General features: G+C 43.1%; 1 protein-coding gene across 1 annotated transcript in view; it reads right to left on the bottom strand.

Moving 5' to 3' along the window:
- The window catches only part of DNER (delta/notch like EGF repeat containing), a 314,162-nt gene that overhangs the window by 140,057 nt on the left and 154,073 nt on the right, over positions 1–20,032 (bottom strand). Inside the window, exon 5 of the mRNA XM_041768293.1 lies at positions 544–689. Coding sequence (XP_041624227.1) covers positions 544–689 — 146 coding nt within the window. The remainder of the gene's footprint in view (positions 1–543; positions 690–20,032) is intronic.

Genomic DNA, 20,032 nt, shown 5'->3' with positions numbered 1-20,032 from the left:
AAGGGGCACAAGGAAGTCGGACCTGCTATAGCACTGATGACACCGGCCCACAGAGGTCAAAAATAATGTCGGCCTTCTCGACCCTGTCTCTGCTCTACTCCTTCTCATACTTTTCTCTTGATTCTGGAACTCTGTTCTCAATGTTAGAGAAATGCAAAGTCTAAGGATGGGATTACCCAACAACTGGGAAATAAATGACTCTGCTTACCCTTTCTGGCTGACATGGTTCTCGATTCCGCTACCAAATATGATGACTCTTCCTTCTCAAGAAATCTTACTTCCCACCAAAGCAGAATCCAGCACCGCACACATTTAATATCATTTCTTTAAAAATTATACAGAGGTTGGCTATCCACACGTTGCACATGAATGCATAATTGAAACCAGCAATTTGAAGGGAACAAGTACATTCAGCCAATACACTTGCTCTCTCTTTTTGTTCTTGACAGACAGACATACATAGATGTAGATAGGTACTGATACAGACATATAGATGCAACTTAGGTAAATATAGCTTTTAAGAGCTACCAGGTGTCCCCTTACCTCTGATGGCTTCGTGGTACATTTTCCTTTTCCTGAACACTCCAAGTCATTTGCATGGCTGTCTCCCGACACACAGGTGCTCACCTTCACCACCAGAGTTAAGCGCAAAGCCACAATAGATTTAGTAACAGAATCATTCACAAAACCTAAAAAAAGGGAGGGAAGAACAGGAAATGTAAAGTCAAACTTTACCAACATTCTTTCTACAAACCTGTGAGTTTATTTTACGCAGCATTCAAGTCTGATGAACGAAACAAAATGCAATGTTAGGCAAAGAAATAAAGCACGTGACTAGTGGTCATTCAGATCCCTGGCCTTTTAAGAAAGGCCAAGCATCATGAGAAATATCTAAGGCCCAAGGATGAGGAGACCAGGCACTCAGTCATTGCTTTAGAGGCTGTTGTTCTGTTCCTGGCCATGTCCTCTGTGGGCCACTTGGTCTCTCAACTCCAACTCCGCATTTTGCATCTTCGAATTTACTGGTTTTGAACCCATCTTCTCCTGGGGGGCCATCTGCCCTCACCTCCCGATTCTTCCTCCTCCAGGCTACTTTGGACAGTGACAAGCACTAAATATCCCCCAAGGCCATCCCTTGTATCAACCTGCCCAGGGGCTCTCAGTGTCCTGACTGGTGGGTAAACAGGAAAGAAACATATTCAATAATGAGCTTATTGATAAATAGCATACTTCATCACCAATCTGACTGCATGGTATCAAGTTATGTGATTTAACCATCTAATAAAACAGGGCCAATCACAGTTGAGTATCGATTGAATTATCACCAATGTGTCATATTTATCACCAGATGATCTTGTAACTAGTACAACTACTTGTTCATAGGAGGTAACAATAAATGTAGAAAAAAATACAACCTCCAACTGGAATGAAGAAATTAATACCGTATCTTGCATCCATAATTATTTCATTAAGAAAGTATCTCTTTTTTCAAAAAAGAATATTCATTTATTTATGTATAATTCCTCATTTCTAAATAAACAACCTATAATTGACATTTCCATCATCCAGGAGAGAGACTCATGCTTAAGACAAGGTGATGAAAGTGATTCTAGAAGTCATGCTTCTCTGAGCCCCGTCTCTTATGTAAGGTAAGTAAAATAACTATAACTATAAAATAGGGTAACCAAAGAATTTATCCTCAAAACTAGGACTCTTTTCGAATCAAAATGGGAGTGCTTTTATGATTACAAGTGGACACAGGCATAAAGTGAGACTGCCTCAAATAATGGGCCAAAATGCTCACCCTACTCCTTGTGGCCTGAGGAACACCCAGAGATCAGGAATCTGCAAAGTGGCAAGTACTACATGAATACCAGGGATGTTTTTAGTAGGCAGATGATGGATCCAAAACAGCAATGTAAGATTTAATTCAATCCACAAGTTTTAAGGTTATGATAGAAGTTAAAGCAACCCTTCAAGTTGACACCCTTCAATTTCAGTTGGTAATCAGGAGACAAAAGATGGGTACAGCAGTTCTCACAAACAAGGGTATTTCAAAAAAAAAAAAAAACAAGGGTATTTCATCCCCACAGAGACCGAGTTGCTTTCCTCCTAAGATTTCCTGCTGAAAACTTTACCAATATTCATTGGCTTTGGGACAGAAGGAAAGCATGGTTCATACTTCCTCTGTTATGGCTCCGCAGTCTGCAGACGCCTCCCACCATCTCCCAGCTGCCTTCACTCACGCCTGGCTCACCCCAACTCTGTAAACAGTTGCCTGGAATACCTCTCCTCTCCCAACACTGGAGCTCTGATCTCACCTATTCCTCAACATTCTACCCCCATCCGAGCTCTGTTGTGTCTACTTGTGCCCAAGTACATACTCTCACGTACAGGTCCCAGGTTATTCTCTATCCTAGGTACTTTCTCATCTTCTCACCTTTACTGAGTCCTCCTTAATGGCAAGGGACAAGCCTTAGAGAAGTGGTTGGGAGGAAGTCAAGAGGTGGGTACGTATACGGCCAGAGCAAGCAAAGATAATTCCCCAGGAGGACTTTCCAAAATGTCTTGTCATCCAACATGTCCACTTTTTAAAAAAGCAATCAGGGGCAACCCCGGTGGCTCTGTGGTTTGGCACCTGCCTTTGGCCCAGGGTGTAATCCTGAAGACCCGGGATCGAGTCCCACATCTGGCTCCCTGCATGGAGCCTGCTTCTCCCTCTGCCTGTGTCTCTGCCTCTCTCTCTCTGTCTTTCATGAATAAATAAATAAAATCTAAAAAAAATAAAATAAAATAAATTTAAAAAAGCAATCACTCAAATGCATAAATTTCAGTTTACTACAAAAAAAAAAGTTGTTTGTCAACTTATAATTAGCCATGATAGAGAAACGGAGCCTGGTGCAATGGTGGGATGCTACCAGAGTTCTTATGCTAAAGGCATTTTTACATCTAAAATAATGGAGGTAAAGTCAGATATCAGAAGTTATAAAGTTGTCTTCTGTGTCTTTGCTGTGTTCTCCGGTTCATATTAAATTATTGTAAAAACTGTATCACCTGCCTACTTAGCATTTAGATCACAAAATGCTATGTAATTATGTAGAAGAAGCCTCCCTCCAAAGGTTATTTTAAAAAATCGTATTGAACTATTAAATTAACTTAGCTAGGAGTAATTCAAATGAATGAGCAGTTTAAAATATACATGGTATAGTTTTCTAAATAATTGGCTTCCATTCCCTCAATGAACACTTACCGAGCTCAAGTCTACAAACCAGGCACTGGTTCCCAGGTCACAAGGACGGCGCACTCTTGGTTTCCACCACACCAAACTTGCAATCAAGAGCAGTGATCCTTAACTGGCTTTGAAATCAGAAGCTTCCTAATTTTGCAGGAGCTTTTTCTAAGTATATACTGTCAGGCTCCAAAACAAGTGTTTCAAAATTAATAGTCTGGGATGGGTCTCTGGCAAGCACATTTTTGAAAAAGACTCCCCAAATAATTCGAACATTGCTTCCAGTTAAGAAACACTAGTCTGGGGCAGCCTGGGTGGCTCGGCAGTTTAGCACCTGCCTTCACGCCCAGGTCATGACCCCAGAGTCATGGGATCGAGTCCCGTGTCGGGCTCCCTGCACGGAGCCTGCTTCTCCCTCTGCCTATGTCTCTGCCTCTCTCTCTCTCCCTCTCTGTGTCTCTAATGAATAAATAAAATCTTTAAAAAAAAAAAGAACCACTAGTCTGGTAGAAAAAGAAAAACTAAGAAACACAAGGAGTATTATATTATCTGGAATTAGAGGCACGCATTTGAGCTACCGAAAGCACATTTTACACACCTATTTTTGAAAGTCTAGGTGACTCTGTGTTATTTAGACAATCTTTATCCTCTCTAGCTTATCATAAGTCTCAGCAGTTTTTGGAGACAACTCTGATAAATGTTTCTATATTAGCTTTATTCGCTCCATAAGACCGTGAGCATTTTGGCCCTAAAATGCTTTAGTAAACTATTAAAGAAATCAATCTTTGCAAAGTGTGTCACATATTACTATGTAATTCCTAATTATGTCCCTTAAGCCCCCAAAGTAAGTCAAAAGGATGTGCATGCTGTTTTCAGCAATATACTGCCCACACGATGAGAACGGTGCCTGGCGGCTCCTTCCAGGTAAGAGTGTAATTTCAGTAAGTTGTTGGCACCTCCCTTTGATCATGTCTCAGGGAAAATGCTTGGAGCTGCTCATAATGAAAAGTAATACTGTCCAATTTAACTTTCATCAAACTGCAGCTGGGTTAGAGCAAAGCAGCCCTCAGGAAATCCCACATGCCAAGAGCAGGAACTGCACCCTTTACAAAGGGGCAGCAGGAAGAAATGGAAATGAAACAGAACTCTTTAAAAAAAAAAAGTTCTTTGGGGCTTTATAAGTGATCATTTCCAAAGTTGTTGAAAAGCCAGTGTGGTTTCTTTGACACAGCAATCAAACTGATGGACACTTTTAACACACTGATAAGAAACACGGAGCAAATGGTCCCTACTCTCTCGCTTCCTTAATAACATGAAACCAATATACGTAACATAATTCTTGATACACACCTACATCGAAAAGCTTGTCCTCATATTCAGGATTCTAAGATCCATGGGTCAAGTGATCAACTGGAGACAAAAACCAAAAAAGTAGGAATAAGAAGGACACTCTGGTTCTGTTTCTAGAGCTGCCTCAAGAGGGGGTTTTGTCAACACCTGCATCTCCTAGGGTCCTTCCAAACACTACAGAACTGAACCCACACAGCAGGCCATGGTGCCGCTCCAGCTAATGCCTGGTTTAAATTAACAACAAGCAAGGCAACTGGGTGGCTCAGTGGTTGAGTGTCTGCGTTTGGCTTGGGTTGTGATCCCGGGTTCCTGGGATCGAGTCCCGCATTGGGCTCCCCACAAGGAGCCTGCTTCTTCTTCTGCCTGTGTCTCTGCCTCCCTCTGTGTGTCCTCATGAATAAATAAATAAAATCTTTAAAAAATAAAAAATAAATTAACAACAAGCAAGGGAAAGAGCAAGATGAGATTTAGAAAGGAAGGGGAAGGAGGGAGGAGATTTAGAAAGAAAGTAGGAAGAAGGGAAGGAGGGAGGAAGACCAAAGAGTAACAACAAAGCATGAGGCAGAAATTGCATGAGATCCCAGGAAAGGAGATACTAACACAGGAACGCAAAAAAAAAAAAAAAAGAAAAAGAAAAAACGGGGAAAAAAAAAACAAAGGCTCTCCAGGGGCTCTCTCACATCTGATCACGTTTTCTCACCCTCTCACTCTCATGAGAAAATATATTCTTCATTCCAACCCCAACAAATGTAAGGCTGGAGTTCTTTGAAAATGTTCATGAATAAACATATATTTAAATTATCATTGTGTATAGTTCAAGTCTACAATTCTGACTCAAAAATATTGAGTCACTTTACGTGGACAAATTGTGCACTCCAGTGAGTAAACTGGTGTGAAGGGGTGGGTGGGATGGACGGCAGCCTAGCGACGGAGGGAAGCCGAGCTCATTCGTTCAATATTCAGCAGATGCTTATCCAGCTCTATGTAGGAGGCTGCTTTTAGGGTGAGTTCCAAAGGCTAAGAAAGAGCCAGCAAAGAGAGCTGAGGTCATATGTCACATGAAGGAGGAGGTCATGTATCAGTCACACGGATGAGGAGGTCATGTATCACATAAGAGGGTCAATGTGTCACACAGATGAGGACACCATGTGTCAATGGCCAAGACCTTGATGAAGACAGAGAGGCAGAAAGGGCCAGATTAGAGGATATCTCATGAACCTCAGTAAAATGGGAATCCATTGAAGAGCTTTAAGCAGGGGGAAAAACATGACTTATGCCTTCTCAAAGATCACATTTTGGAGGGAGAACCAATAAGACTTCATATACATTGGATGTGGGACAGGAGGAAAGTAAAAAAAAAAATCATACATAGTGTAAGCAACTTTGTGGGGGTGATGCTGGGCCATTGAATCAAGATTTCTGTTGTCAATCGAGTCTGTTTGAGATTCTGATGAGACCCCCTTTCCAAACAGAGCAGTCAAAAGCTGGTGGTTGGACATAGGACATGCATAGTTAAGGCTGAATATTTCAATGTGGGCCTCATCTCAATACGGATGGTGTTGCACTATTGGGACAGAGAAGGGCACCTAATGATCAGAGACAGAACAGGGCCCAGAACCAAGCATTACAGGCCAATATTCATGATAGAAACCTACTTGTGTATTGACATCAGACCACAACAGAATCATACTAAAATAATTAACTAAAACAAATAGCTACAAGATTTTTCATCATGAGGTTGATAAGAAATGACAGGATTTCTGCAGCATGAAGGACATCCAGAACTCCATGATGGCAGACCCTTGACAACTTCAGCATTGAAAGGGGCACCTGGGGACACCTGGGTGGCTCAGTGGTTGAGCATCTGCCTTTGGCTCAGGTCATGATCCCAGGGTTCTGGGATCGAGTCCCGCATCAGGCTCCCTTCAGGGAGCCTGCTTCTCCCTCTGCCTGTCTCTGCCTCTCTCTGTGTCTCTCAGGAATAAATAAAGTATTTTTTTAAAAGGGGGGTGGGGGGAACTGAGGTCTCTGACAAAAACAATTTCAAGGATGCTACATAGTTCAGCTCAATATCCAGATGCTGGGAAAGAAAGAGAAGAGGGAGGGAGGGCAAAGATAATTGCTACACTCGGAGAGCCCCCTCTACTTGCTACATAACCGAGTGATTTCCCTAATGAGTGTTAAAACCAGAATGAAGCAAAACTTACTCCAGAGATTATCCAGAGATCTGTTAACATCCTCAAGTAACTAGTTTCGGTGACAAAAAAAGTTGGGTTTCCTTCCCCTCTCTCCATCCCTCCTCCCCTCACTGCACAAAAACATGCAAACACTCTGCCCTGCCCACAACCCCACACTGTGCTCATTAACACAGTCATAAAATGTCCTGCCATCATTACAGTCCTTTTAAAACAGGGACTCTGCCAAAGTCACCTCCCCTGGTGCCAATGAGAAGTTGAGAGCAACCAAAAGGGGGTCCGGTCATTATCTCTGGGATGGAGTGGTCAAGCGGCAGGTGGAACATGCGGGATGGCTGGCTCCAGGCCATTAACTGTTTATTTTACCACTTGTCTTCTTAATATTAACACTAAAGAGTCTTAAATGGACTTCGTGGTTAATACCTCATTGGGATTAATGGCAAATGAGATTTGCATTTCTCACTTCGGTGGTTTGACTAAAGACCATTTTCTTTTCCGAGAAAGGAAAGCATACATGCAAAATAAAAACTCGGGGCCGTAAATACTTGAGCAGTAGGTGTTGGAAACAGACTGCCGACTTTTCCTATTAAGACTTGGCGAGTCATTTGGCACATACCTATAACCTATAAAAACTGTTCACAGTCCAGGAGGTCCCAGGGCTGGCAGCAGATAGGCATGAAAAGCTTGCAAGATTGCGGATTCCAGCTCCAGCTGGAGAAGCGGGGCTTCTGCATTCCCATAGTCAGTGGGAAGGCCAACACCCCCAATTCCCACATCTCGTTCCACAAAAGCAGGGGGTGAAACGGTGTATGTGCACCAGCTTTTTTAAGAACGTAGGATGCAGGTGAACACAAAGCTGGTCGGAATCCCCATAGATTTGTGACTTAGTACTTGTGAGCTAAGAAGCAAAACCTGAGAAACAAGTCATCTTTAGACAATGTCTGTCCAGACACAAAAAGAGAGCCTGATGCAGGGAGAAAATACCAACCTAGACCAAGTCCAGGCCGCATGACACTCAAGCAAGGCTTACTAACGCCCTTCGCTATAGGAGCAAAGCCATCCTTCTGTTTGTGTGTGTGCAGAATGCGTGTTTCCCCCCTTCGCCAGGAGTGAAGGAGGGAAACTTGAATAATATAGACTAAGAAAGCTCTCACCACACCCATGTAGTGCCTGGCCACACTGACCATCCCAGGACCTCATTCAAGGTCTGTCTTGTCTTTCCTAAACAAAGCTTTCTTTAGATTTCCACGTAAAGCCTGGGTTCTGTTGCTGTCTGCTCGCCTGCTTACTTTGAAGTTGATACTTAAAACAGTACATTGCTTTTTTGGAAAATTCGTTCTGACAGATCATCTTATTTTCCGCGGGTTCCTGAATAAGGTAGGGCCAAAAACACTTTCTGAATTAGGCGACACAATGGCACGTAACAGCGACAGACCAAATACTTCTGCTGTTGCCACTCATCTAAATCGTTGGGTAGATCACACCTGGCTGAATGACTGTGAAAAGTATACACTAAGCAATATCATTGGCTCCAAAGAAAATGAAACTGCAAAGACAATGGGACGCTGTTGTTAAAAAAAAAAAAAACAAAAAAAAAAACAATCGGCTTTGCTGTCACCTGAAGACAGAATGACTGGTTCTCAGCACATCTTACTGTCCGACCGAGTGGCCCTTCACTGCGGCCCCCCAGCTTTATCAGCATCTCAACAGCACCTTCTGCTTATTTACCTGCAGACAAGGCTCAGAAAACTCAATATGGAAACACAGGCTCACAAAATGAACAAAAATTTTAGACTGAGACTCTGTAGGTTGACGTTCTACACTTTCCCAAAAGGAAGATCTATTCCCACAGTAAAGAGTTATTAGCCCAGAGTGCCGTATTTCTGTTCAATTTTATTTTTTCAAGATGTTCACCCTACCACACTCCTTTCTCTATCAATATTAGACTAAACTATTTGTCCAAAGTGAAGACTTGAGTATTTGAGCCACGGGAGTAACTGCTAGTTGCCCAGTGGTATCTATTCTCCCCACATGCTTTTTAATAATAGCATTAGGGGCTTGTGCTGGGAGCCCGGCCAGCCAGCTAAAGAATATGCCTCTCCTCAGTGACTCAGGGACAGGAGGTGTGGCACTTCTGTGTACATCCACGAAGACTGAGCAAGTGCTGTCCTGCCCATCCCCTCCACCTCCCACTGCCCCATGACACTGCCCCCATGGCCCATTTCCTCTGCCCCATGACAGTGGGGGCAGCTGCTCTGAATCCAGAGATGGAATCTGTGTGGTGAGGGTGTAGGATTGTCTTCTCAGGCCTGGACCACCTACGTCTACACTGTAATATGAGAGAGAGAGATGAACTTAGAGTTTAAGTCAAGGGGGATCCCTGGGTGGCTCAGCGGTTTAGCGCCTTTGCCCAGGGCGTGATCCTGGAGTCCCAGGATCGAGTCCCACGTCGTGCTCCCGGCATGGAGCCTGCTTCTCCCTCCTCCTGTGTCTCTGCCCTTCTCCCTCTCTCTCTATCATAAATAAATAAATAAACCTTAAAAAAAAAAAGAATTTAAGTCAATGTATTGGAGGTCTCTCCATGATGACAGATTAGACCATTGTAACCAATACAGGTGTACAAAAGAATCATGCAAACTCCTGCTGCTGTGCCACTTCTATCCCTTGACTCGGAAGGAATCACCACTGAGCTACTACTTAGTGTCGCAATCTCACAAAATACTAATTCCATCACATTCCCGTCTCCTTCGTCTTCCTTAGTATTCACAAAGCAGGGTTGACCATGAGAGTGGCTCACTTCTCAGACAAGGGAGGAGTGGGAGAGAACTGAGAACAAGGTTAGGAAAAACACCTAATGTCAGTCCTTTTATTATACAGGAGTATTAAATGTGCACAGTAACAGGTAACTATAATCTATAGTAAAATGTTCTTTTTTAAGATTTTATTTATGTATTCATGAGAGACACACAGAGAGAGAAGCAGAAACACAGGCGGAGGAGAAGCAGGCTCCACACAGGAAGCCCAATGTGGAACTCGATCCCGGGACTCTGGAATCATGCCCTGAGCCAAAGGCAGATGCTCAATTGCTGAGGCATTGAGGCATCCCAATCTATAGTTTCATTGTAATATTTTATTTATTCTGTAGATAGTGTTTCACATTACAGAAGTGAGCAACTTCCCACAATATCTATTTATTAATTGCAAATGACTGCCTCCTAATTAGTGGCTTTGCTATTTATACTACCATGAGTAACCAGGCCCAAGTGACTGCATGAAGTAACGGGAGGCTATGCAAGGCTCTACCATCAGATTGTTCAAGTTCTTATCAGCTCTGAATTTGGGAGAGTTATTTACATCTCTTATGCCTTGGATTCTTTCTCTCTGAAACAGAGATAATAACACTACCTATTTCCAGGTTGGTGGTTATGATCAAAGGCCTTACTATGGGCAAAGCTCTTCGTGCAGTGCAAGCATGTGGAAGGACTCTGTAAGTCATTGTCATCAACATCATCATCACATCCTGACCATCACCATCCTGACCATCACCACCATCATCATCACCATCACCACCACCATCATCACCATCATCATCACCAACATCATCATCATCACCACCATCATACCATCATCATCACCACCATCACCATCATCATCACCATCACCACCATCACCATCATCACCACTATCATCATCATTGCCATCACTACCATCACCATCATCATCACCACCACTGTTACAATCAGGTCAGTCCAGGTAGCTGTAACAGAATACCATAAATTGGCTAGCTTAAACAGCAAATATTTATTTCTTACAATCCTGGAAGCTACAAGTCTGAGATCAGGGTACTAGCATGGTCAGGATCTTGGTGAGGATTCTCTTTCTGGTTTAGAGACAGCTGCCTTTTCGCTGTACCCTCACATGGCAAAGAGAAAACTCTGGTCCCTATATCTCCTTATAAGGCACTAATTTCATTATGGGTCTCCATCCTCATGACCTAATCTAACCCTAAATATCTGCCAAAGGCTCCATTTCCAAAAACTATTACAATTGGAGAATAGGATTTCAATATATGAATTTGAAGGGGACATAAACATTCAGTCCATAGCAACCATCCCATCATCATCACCCCCATCATTACTACCATCATCACCACCACCACAACCCCATCATCATCAGCACCACCCCAATCATCAACACCACCATCACCCCATCATTACCACCATCTCCCCATCATCACCATCATCACCCCCAACACCACCACTACCATTACCACCACCATCATCACTATCATCCGCAGCAACATCAACAACCAATATCTACTTAAAGTGGGATCCTCAATGGAACCTACACTTGTGTGGGTATGAGGAAATAGCTCTGGGAAGGTATGCCCCTGAGAAAACAGCAGTGCTGGGACATAAGCACATAAATCATTTAGAGAGTCCCCTAATTCAGTCTCTGTGATGTCAAACCTTTTAAATGGAATTTTTAAAAATTATTTCCACTTTTAAAAATTATTGCTAGAATTTAAAAAATAGTTTCCAAACAAAAGCACAGCACACATTCATAATAATGTGACTTTTATTATCTACCCTTTTAAATAATTCATGCCTAGGTTCTACTTTTAAAAACTAGGCTCTAGGCTACATTTAAAGTTGTAAAAGCAAAATATGTGAATAAATGAGGTATGGCTACACTTCATAGGATTAAAAGACATTTTTTTTAAAAAGTATAACCAGCAATTAATACAAGAAACACTGAATGGTATAAAATGGTATAAAAAATACTCAAATTATAAAATCTTTTTTTGAAGCAAAATTTACAACTAGGTCTGTCAAACCTTTCCATGTGCCTATTTCTGGCATTAAGTAATCTCCACTTAGGAAAAAAAAAAAAAACTTAGGAAAACAAAAACTCATTGCATATGGAAACCACATCCTAATTGGACACATTTTTTAATGCCAGTTCCCAAATACCCATTGGTAGAACATGAGAATTAATTTGCACTTTCCTTTGAAATTTTGTTGGCTCACACAGAATATACAATTGAAATTCTTCATTTATTTAATCATTTTCAATGTCTATTTGATCGCCTTTTCATAATCAGTTAGAATTGTATCACTTAATCTTCCACTAGTACAGTTTCAACTCATCAAATACTAGTAAATCAATTGCTAAATTACTGTAGAACTCATATACAATTACCCACCACATCCAGTCATTAATACCCAATGAATGCATTCTGATTAATGGCATTACTATGAATGCCAAAATAATTAATCACTTCTCTGTGTTGATGTGAGGGTAATGGGAGATTATAAATGCACAGCTAATTGGGCTGCAGATGACTTCATAAACGTTAGGGAGTCGGAGAACCGGGCCTTCAGATGAGCTAACATAAAAAGTTCTTGATTGACATGTTTACCTTCTGAGCTGTTGCAAGCATTGTGCATGCGATCTTTCGACTGCCTTTGTTCTATCGCTTTCCTTTGCTCGGCTTTGATTCAAAACCTCACATTTAAGTGGCCACCAATAAGACGGTCTGGTAACATCAAGGTCATATGAAAGCAGGTACCTGAATTTACAAGTGTTTGGTGCGAGTTCCAATTTGAGATGCACTTGCTTCTTGAATTATGCATAACAACTTTATCTTCCAGTGCATGTATTATTGTACTAAAAATAAAACTAGCCAATGTATTGCAGTGAAGCCCCAACGGTATGCCATGATTTGAAAGAAAAACAATTGGGAGGGATGGAGAGGTTGACTCAGATTCAGCCTGTCTGGTTGAGCTATTTCTGGCTCCTATTAGCATTGTCACCACAAGAACAGTCACACCCTCGACCTCAGTCCTCAGGATGCTCAGAGGCAGTCTTACCTACCTGCTCCACTTTCTGGAGCTCCAGAAAGTTCTCTATCACTCAGCCCCTTTCCTCTCTGGCTTACAATCAGAATCGCCTACAGGGTTTATTAAACAAATGGTTATGCTGCTGCAGCCTGACCCAGTAAATCAGAATCTCTGGGGATGTGGCCAAAGGCACCTATGGATCCAACTACCAGGTATGTTGTCTTAAGGATGACTTCTTTTCTGCAAAGTGACAGTGCATATATTTCAGCGGGGACCATATGCAGGATGAATGTGTTTACCAGTTCCTTTCCGTCAGCAGTTAGTTCTTGAGTGGATCTTAACGTGTCCTCCATGAGCCCAGCGTGTCTCCTCTAGCCTGCCTCTCCACCACATCTGCACCTCTTTCGCTCTGAGTTCTCTGAGCTCCAGCCTGGTGGCCACGCTGCAGTTACTCGGAGATTATGCACTATCTCCAGCCACAGGGCCTTTGCACATGCAGTTCCAGCCTTTTGCCAGCAAAGGTTCCCCTGTTGCCTACTTAGTATTTTAGCCTAGTATCTTTCTTTAAGGTAGTGCTCCCTGCTGGCCCGAGGTTATGTCAGACTTTTATTATCAACCACAGTCACAGCACAGTGTGCTTATCACACTTATAATTTGCTATTTATTTGTGGAATCATTTATTACCTATTGTCTCGCTAAAACATCCAATTCACAAGGGCAAGAATTTTTAGGTGTTTTGTTCATCGCTCTATTGCCAGGGCCAAGCATGTGCCCAACTCAGTAGTCGCTCAATAAATATCTTGAAAAGGGAAGAAGAGAGGAAGGCAGCAAGAGCAGGGGGAGGGAGGATGAGTGTGGGGCCTGAGTGGGCAAACATGAGGATACAAGAGGGACAAGGAAGCAAAGAGAAGCAAGGAACCCAGAAAAGAAAGCTGGTAGTGACAGGAAGAAATTCTTCTGACCCCCTGGTTTAGCTAACAGCTTTGGTGGAAAAAATATAATCACCAACAGCTCTGACCGCGAAGCAAAGTGGTTTCAATCTCAGCCGGGAGCTGCCCTGAACACAGAGCCCCAGACCAATTTAGGTGGCAATCCTAATTATAAACCAGGCCCTGCTCCAGACCACAAACAATACCACTTCAGGGCTTACCGAGAAAGAAGGAATTACTGACTGTCCCTATTCCCAATCAGCTCTCTCTCGAAATTAAATTATTTAATTCTATGTGACTGGCAGCTCCGAGGGCTGCAAAGGGTTTCCTTCACCTGTCCAGATCAGACTGTGTTTACGCTTCAGTCTTTACAAAAGTCCTGGGAATGCTATCTGATCTCTGGGATACTCAACATAGCAAATTAAAAATCCTCTCCGTCTTCCTTACAACCTTTGCTGCCCCAAATCCCAATCTGACTTTGAACAGATGGCCTGCAGCACTGGAAAATCGAACTGGAATCACAATATGTAAGGCGCAGGCTCCCAACCAAAGAAACAAAGAAAAAAAATGATCTGACCCACATCCAGTGGGTCTTAGCCTTTTCTAGCTTCCATTTATTTTTTTTTAATTAATTTTATTGTGGTATAACTTACATTCAATAAAATATAATGAGTTTTCACAAATGTAAAAACTCTAGTAACTACCACCAAGGTCCAGATATAGAATATTTTTTTAAGATTTATTTATTTAGGGGCGCTTGGGGGGCTCCGTCAGTTAAACATCTGACTCCTGGTTTGGGCTCAAGTCTTGGTCTCAGGGTGCTGAGATCGAGCCCCACACGTTGGGCTCTCTGCTCAGTGTGGGGAGCCCAAGATTCTCTCTCCTTCTGCCTCTCCCCCCTGCCTATGCTCTCTCTAATAAAGATTTTATTTATTTGAGAGAGAGAGACAAAGAACATGCAAGAGAGTGTGGGGAGGGCAGAAGAAGAGATTCTTCAAGCAGACTCTCCACTGAGCCAGGAGCCAATGCGGGGCTCAATCTCGTGACTCTGAGATCACGACCTGAGCCAAAACCAAGAGTCGGTTGCTTAACTGACAGAGCCACCCAGGTGCCCCTATCATATATTTTTCTTAATTGAAGTATCGTTGACATACAATATGTTAGCTTCAGGTGTGCAACATAATGATTCAACAGTTTTACACGTTACTCAGTGCTTCCAGTAAGCGTGGTCACCATCTGTCACCATGCAATGTTATTACAATATCATTGACTATATTCCCTGTTCTGTACTTTACATCCCCGTGACTTGTTTCTTTTATAACTGGAAGTCTGTACCTCTTCATCTCTTTTGCTTCTTTTGCTCATTCCGTCTAGCTTCCATATCTAATGCTAATGGTAGGCCCCCCGCCTTGGTAACAGGGCTGCCTGCCACCACAGGAGGCCTGGCTTCCTAGCGTAAAAGATGAGCTTTGGGATCAGGCTTCTTAGTAGAAGCCAACCACACTTGAATATTCTAAAGGAAATGCTCCTTAAAATACAACCATCGCAGTTGTAAAATGAGTAAGTCACAAAGATGAAAAGTACGGCATAGGGAGTCGAATCGATAATATTGAAATAACGTTATATGGTGACAGGTAATAACTACACTCGTCGTGGTGAGGACTCCATAAAATATAGAATTGTTGAATCACCGGGCTGTGCACCTGAAACGAAGAACACATTGTCTGTCGACTAAAATAATAAAGAAAATTTTAAGAAAAATACAATGAGCACACTAATAGAAAATCAACTCATGATTTTGCTGATTGTTTTTATTCATGAATATTAGCTGTGTACTATATCCTCCACACAAATACTAGCATTATTTCCAACTCTAAAGATTCTATTTCTTTCCCAAATAATTGTCCAGTTTCATGCCTCTTTATATGCTCACACTCCTCTGCTCCAAGCTATCTACCCCTTTATGCTCACCCACCTGTCAAGTCCTTTGAATCATATACGTGCATATCCATGTCCGTGTGTCTTGTGTGTGCAAATCTACATAGGGATAGGCGTCTATGTATGTGTATGTACACGAATGGGCGTCCATGTGTGTGCACATGCAACTGTGTGTCCATGCATACAAACACAGCTGTACCCCTGTGTATCTACATGTGATGGATGCACACATGCAGGCATGTGCATCTACGTGTCTCCACAACACATTCTATAAAATAGAATCAGATGCAGGAAACCTGAACCAAACCAAATCCATATCTGGACATCCAGTTGCAGGAGACTCTCACCACCGTTGCTGGCTGCTTTCTTGGTTGTTCTGCATAAGCAAGTTTGATTTGGGTTCCCACACTCAGAAAACAACCCCCACTCTGGTTACTTACCAGGAACTCACAGTTCATTTAATTTATTCATTCGATCGATGTTTATTGAAGGCCTACTTCCCCCACACACTGCATCAGGGGCTTGCGATACAGTAGGAAATAGGTCATAGTCTCCTGCCCTCATCGTGTTTACTCTAGCAGGTATAGACAGGTTAGAAAGGGGATGTGTTTTATGGGGGAAGAGGAGAGCAGAGCCAGGAGGGTGTGGGGAGCATGGAGGGCTGGGGCCCAGATAGGAGAGGAGGCTGCAGCTGTACAAGAGCAGGGCCAGAAGAAGCCTGACTGAGCAGGTGACAAGTAAGCAAGGTCACGAAGCAGGTAATGGAGTGAGCCAGCAGGCGTGGGTAGCTGGTACAGAGGACCAGCCCAAGGAGGATGCCTGGGGAGACGGAAAATGGTGGAAGTGGTGGGAGCGAGAGAGAGCAGCATAGGAGACGAAGGAGTCAGAGAATCAAGGGACAGACACATGAGGCCTCGTGGGACTTCCAGGGTTGGCTTCCAAGGGTTGGCTGGGTGAAACAGGAGATGCCAAGGACTATGAGCAGACCCGGGATGTCATTATTCTGGCCCAGTTGGGGGGCAGGGGTAGAAGTAGAGAGGCAGGTCAGGGGGATCTGGCAAAAACCCAGGAGAGGCTGGGCCCGGGCAGTAGAGCAGGGCAGCGGAAAGATGCGGTCAGATCCCGGACATGCTGAGCTTGGAGCCAAAGAACTTCATGGTACATGGCTGTGGGACAGGAAAGGAAAAAGCTCAAGGGTGACACCAAGGTTTGGGGCGAGACCGACTGGCGGGAGGAAATGTCCACCAGAGCTGGGAAGGCCACACTGAGAACAACTCTGCCTCGAAGATCGCCAACTTCGAAATTCCCCTCTCTGATTCACCTTCCCTCCCACGGCCTGGTCTCCCCACCCTGCCCTTTGGCCCCCCTCGCTTTCTCTCCCACATGCTAACCCAGCCTAAACAGTGGCATTCCCCCAAACCCCCTCCCCGCCCACCCTTCTCGCTCGGGAAATTCCTCCCTTCCCAGAAGCTCCCCTCCAAAGCTCCAAGCAGAGGGCCCCCAGCTCTCCATGTGCAGCCACAGCCTCCCTCCTGGTCTGGGGGTCTCCGCTTCCACGGGCCTGCTCAATGCCACAGACACGTCAAAACTGATTGCAACTGCTCTTCTCAAAGAAAGGCCTTCCTTTCCAACAGAAATACGCCCCAGCTTGAAACTCTGCTACCTGTCACTTTTGACTCTGCCTCTCTTGTCTCCTTGCTTCCCTGACATAGAATCGCATCTAGAGGGGTACCTGGGTGGCTCAGCGGTTGAGCGTCTGCCTTCAACTCAGGGCGTGATCCCGGAGTCCTGAGATCGAGTCCCACATTGGGCTCCCTGCATGGAGCCTGCTTCTCCCTCTGCCTGTGTCTCTGCCTCTCTCTCTGTGTGTGTCTCTCATGAATAAATGAATAAATAAATAAAATCCTAAGGAAAAAAAAAAAAGAATCACATCTAGAGAACCTACTTTTACAATGTTCCTAGTACTCAGTGTCCTGCTTTCCGCTGCCTCCTCCACCTGACTTTGGCTCTTCCCACTCATCACCAAAATCAACCCCACAGTGTTCATCACACTAGACCAGCACCACTGTCCCTACATACCAGTTGTTCCTCTCCTTGACAGCCTGGCTCCCACCTCCTGTCCTCTTCATAATCCTCCATGGTTCCCTTCTTGAAATCCACTGCTCTGGCCAAACCGACCTCCCTCCCACATCATCGTTCGCACCAGTCCTCTTACCCTGAATGTCTTTCCCCCTTATATCTATTCCTCAGTTCAAGGCCAAACTCAAAATAAACAAGCCTAAAGCCTGAACTTTATTCTTCTCTCCCGAGTTCATGGAGCCCTTAAATTATACAATTCATCTGCTATTTAATAAGCATTCTTTTATCTTCTCATTTACCTCTTTATGTCCTCTCTATCATCTTCAAATCACTCATATCTAACAAAAGTAGCAACTAGTTATTATATGGATATTTACACTCTTCTTTTTACTTCTGCTTCTGAGGGCGGAAGCACTCTCACTTGCTGGGTCAGTTCCCAGGCCAGTTCTCTGTAGAGGAGAACCCCAGGAATGGACAAAACAAAAAAAAAAGAGCAAACAAACAAACCCAAGAGACTTCACTGATACAGTGTAGTCGGAGAGTTAGAGGAGCAAGAATAAAGAAATAGGAAACGTCTCAAAGGCTGAGTGTTGAGCTGAGATTTGGGTGAGCAGACACTGAGAGTGGCCGAGGGGATTTCACAGAGCAAGTGGCAGACACGTGGAGACTATGAAGATTGCAGTGAGGAGGAGAGAAGATCAGTGAGATTTTTGCTGCATGATAGGAATGCATTCTTCCCACTGCCATTTGGGTTCTCTCAAAAAGATGAAGATTCCAAGTGTTTTAATCCATTACCGGCTACTTGACTGGGTTTCTTTGATGTGACTTTATGAATAAGACAGAGCCATGGGACAGTGACAGTTATCTGGGTTACATAATGAGTATATCCTGCATCCCTGGAGGCTAAAATCTCTCCAGTTCAGGAACTGGGATCTCAAATTTCTGCGTAGCCCCGTAGTGAGCACGGTGTCCTACAAGTGGTAATTAATCAATAAATGTTTGCGGATGGTAAATAGGGATATGAGCAGAGGATACAGAGCCTGTTTTTTAACATGATCGTGTTCCAGAGGCTGGCACCTGCTATTACTGATGTAGCCAAACAGTATTTGCCAGTGTATTTATTTAAAGAGATTTTCCATTTGTCTACCAAGCAAATATAACTTTTGTAGGTCAAACTCACAATTACGGCATTAAGACAGGACAACCATGAGCGCATTGCTTGCTAGGGATGTATGTGGATACCAAAAATATCATGGCATTCAAAACCCAAATGTCAGACAGAGCATTAGAGAGAAGAAAGCAAGAGAATCTTTTTGAAATGCAATGCTAATTATTTCTACTCCTCTCTAAAAACTAGACAATTTTCTCCTGCTGACGTGCCCCAGTTTGGTCCATTTACTTGCTGCTCTCAGTTTCCGACTCAAGAGCTTTGTGAGAAACAATTACAACTACCACGATCTCGTGTCAAAGTCAAATGATTATCTCTAAAGCATCTCTGATGCGTTTTCAAAATATTTGTCTTTTCTGGAAAATCCTTTGCTCCATTCTCACAGAATAATTCTAACCTCATAAAAAGTCTATGATAGATGGAACTTAAATATCTACCTTCAGCATATGGAAATGGGAAAGCAAAAGAATCTAAGAGAAGGAGATGGTACTGGAATCAGGGCTTGCAGCCTTCTGGAATATGAACGTTGTTTGCATGACATTAAGACAGAGAAATGTCACTAGACCCTGACCATGCGGTAGGAACGATGACAGCAGCAACCACTCTTCTTTCTCCATCACCCCATCCACCATTTTACATCGACTCAGATGTACAAATGCAATAATCCAATGAAACATTCCATTTACTACGACTCTGATGTGTGAGCACTTTAAGTATCTTCTGCTTAAAGAGATCTGTACTCTCCTTTCTCTGGAAACTATGAGTGACCACTTTTCTCCCTGCAGAGATCCCTAAGCATCTCAGATTGCTAAGGAAGTTGCTAAGAGGTTTATGTCAACACAAAGTTGGATCGAGTTAACAACAACTAGTCACAAGTTGATGCCAGGGCAACAGTGCACACTATTCCAAACATAAACGGACTATCCTGAGCGAAAACTAGAAGAAAGATAAAGACAGTTTGATAAGGTGTATCAAAGCTGTTATTAAAATATACAAACCCTTTGATCCAGCAAATTCTCTATCTGGAAACTAAACCCAAATAAATCATTAGAAAGGATACAAAGATGAGGTTATAGTTGTATTTGAAATTCTGTCTTCAAAGGCAAAAGAAATGAAGGAGCTAATTATTTAACAATAGCATATTGACTAAATACATTATAGCACAACGATTCAGTGGAACACTATACAGCCATTAAGAAGAATATGACAGATGTACACCTATTAGCACAAAAGAATGTCAGTGATGCCTTAAGTGAAAAAGGCAGGGGATCCCTGAGCGGATCAGCAGTTTAGCATCTGCC

This window comes from Vulpes lagopus, chromosome 8 (genome assembly GCF_018345385.1).
Source record: "Vulpes lagopus strain Blue_001 chromosome 8, ASM1834538v1, whole genome shotgun sequence".
Lineage (NCBI taxonomy): Eukaryota > Metazoa > Chordata > Mammalia > Carnivora > Canidae > Vulpes > Vulpes lagopus.
This window is presented reverse-complemented; position numbering and strand designations above follow the sequence as displayed.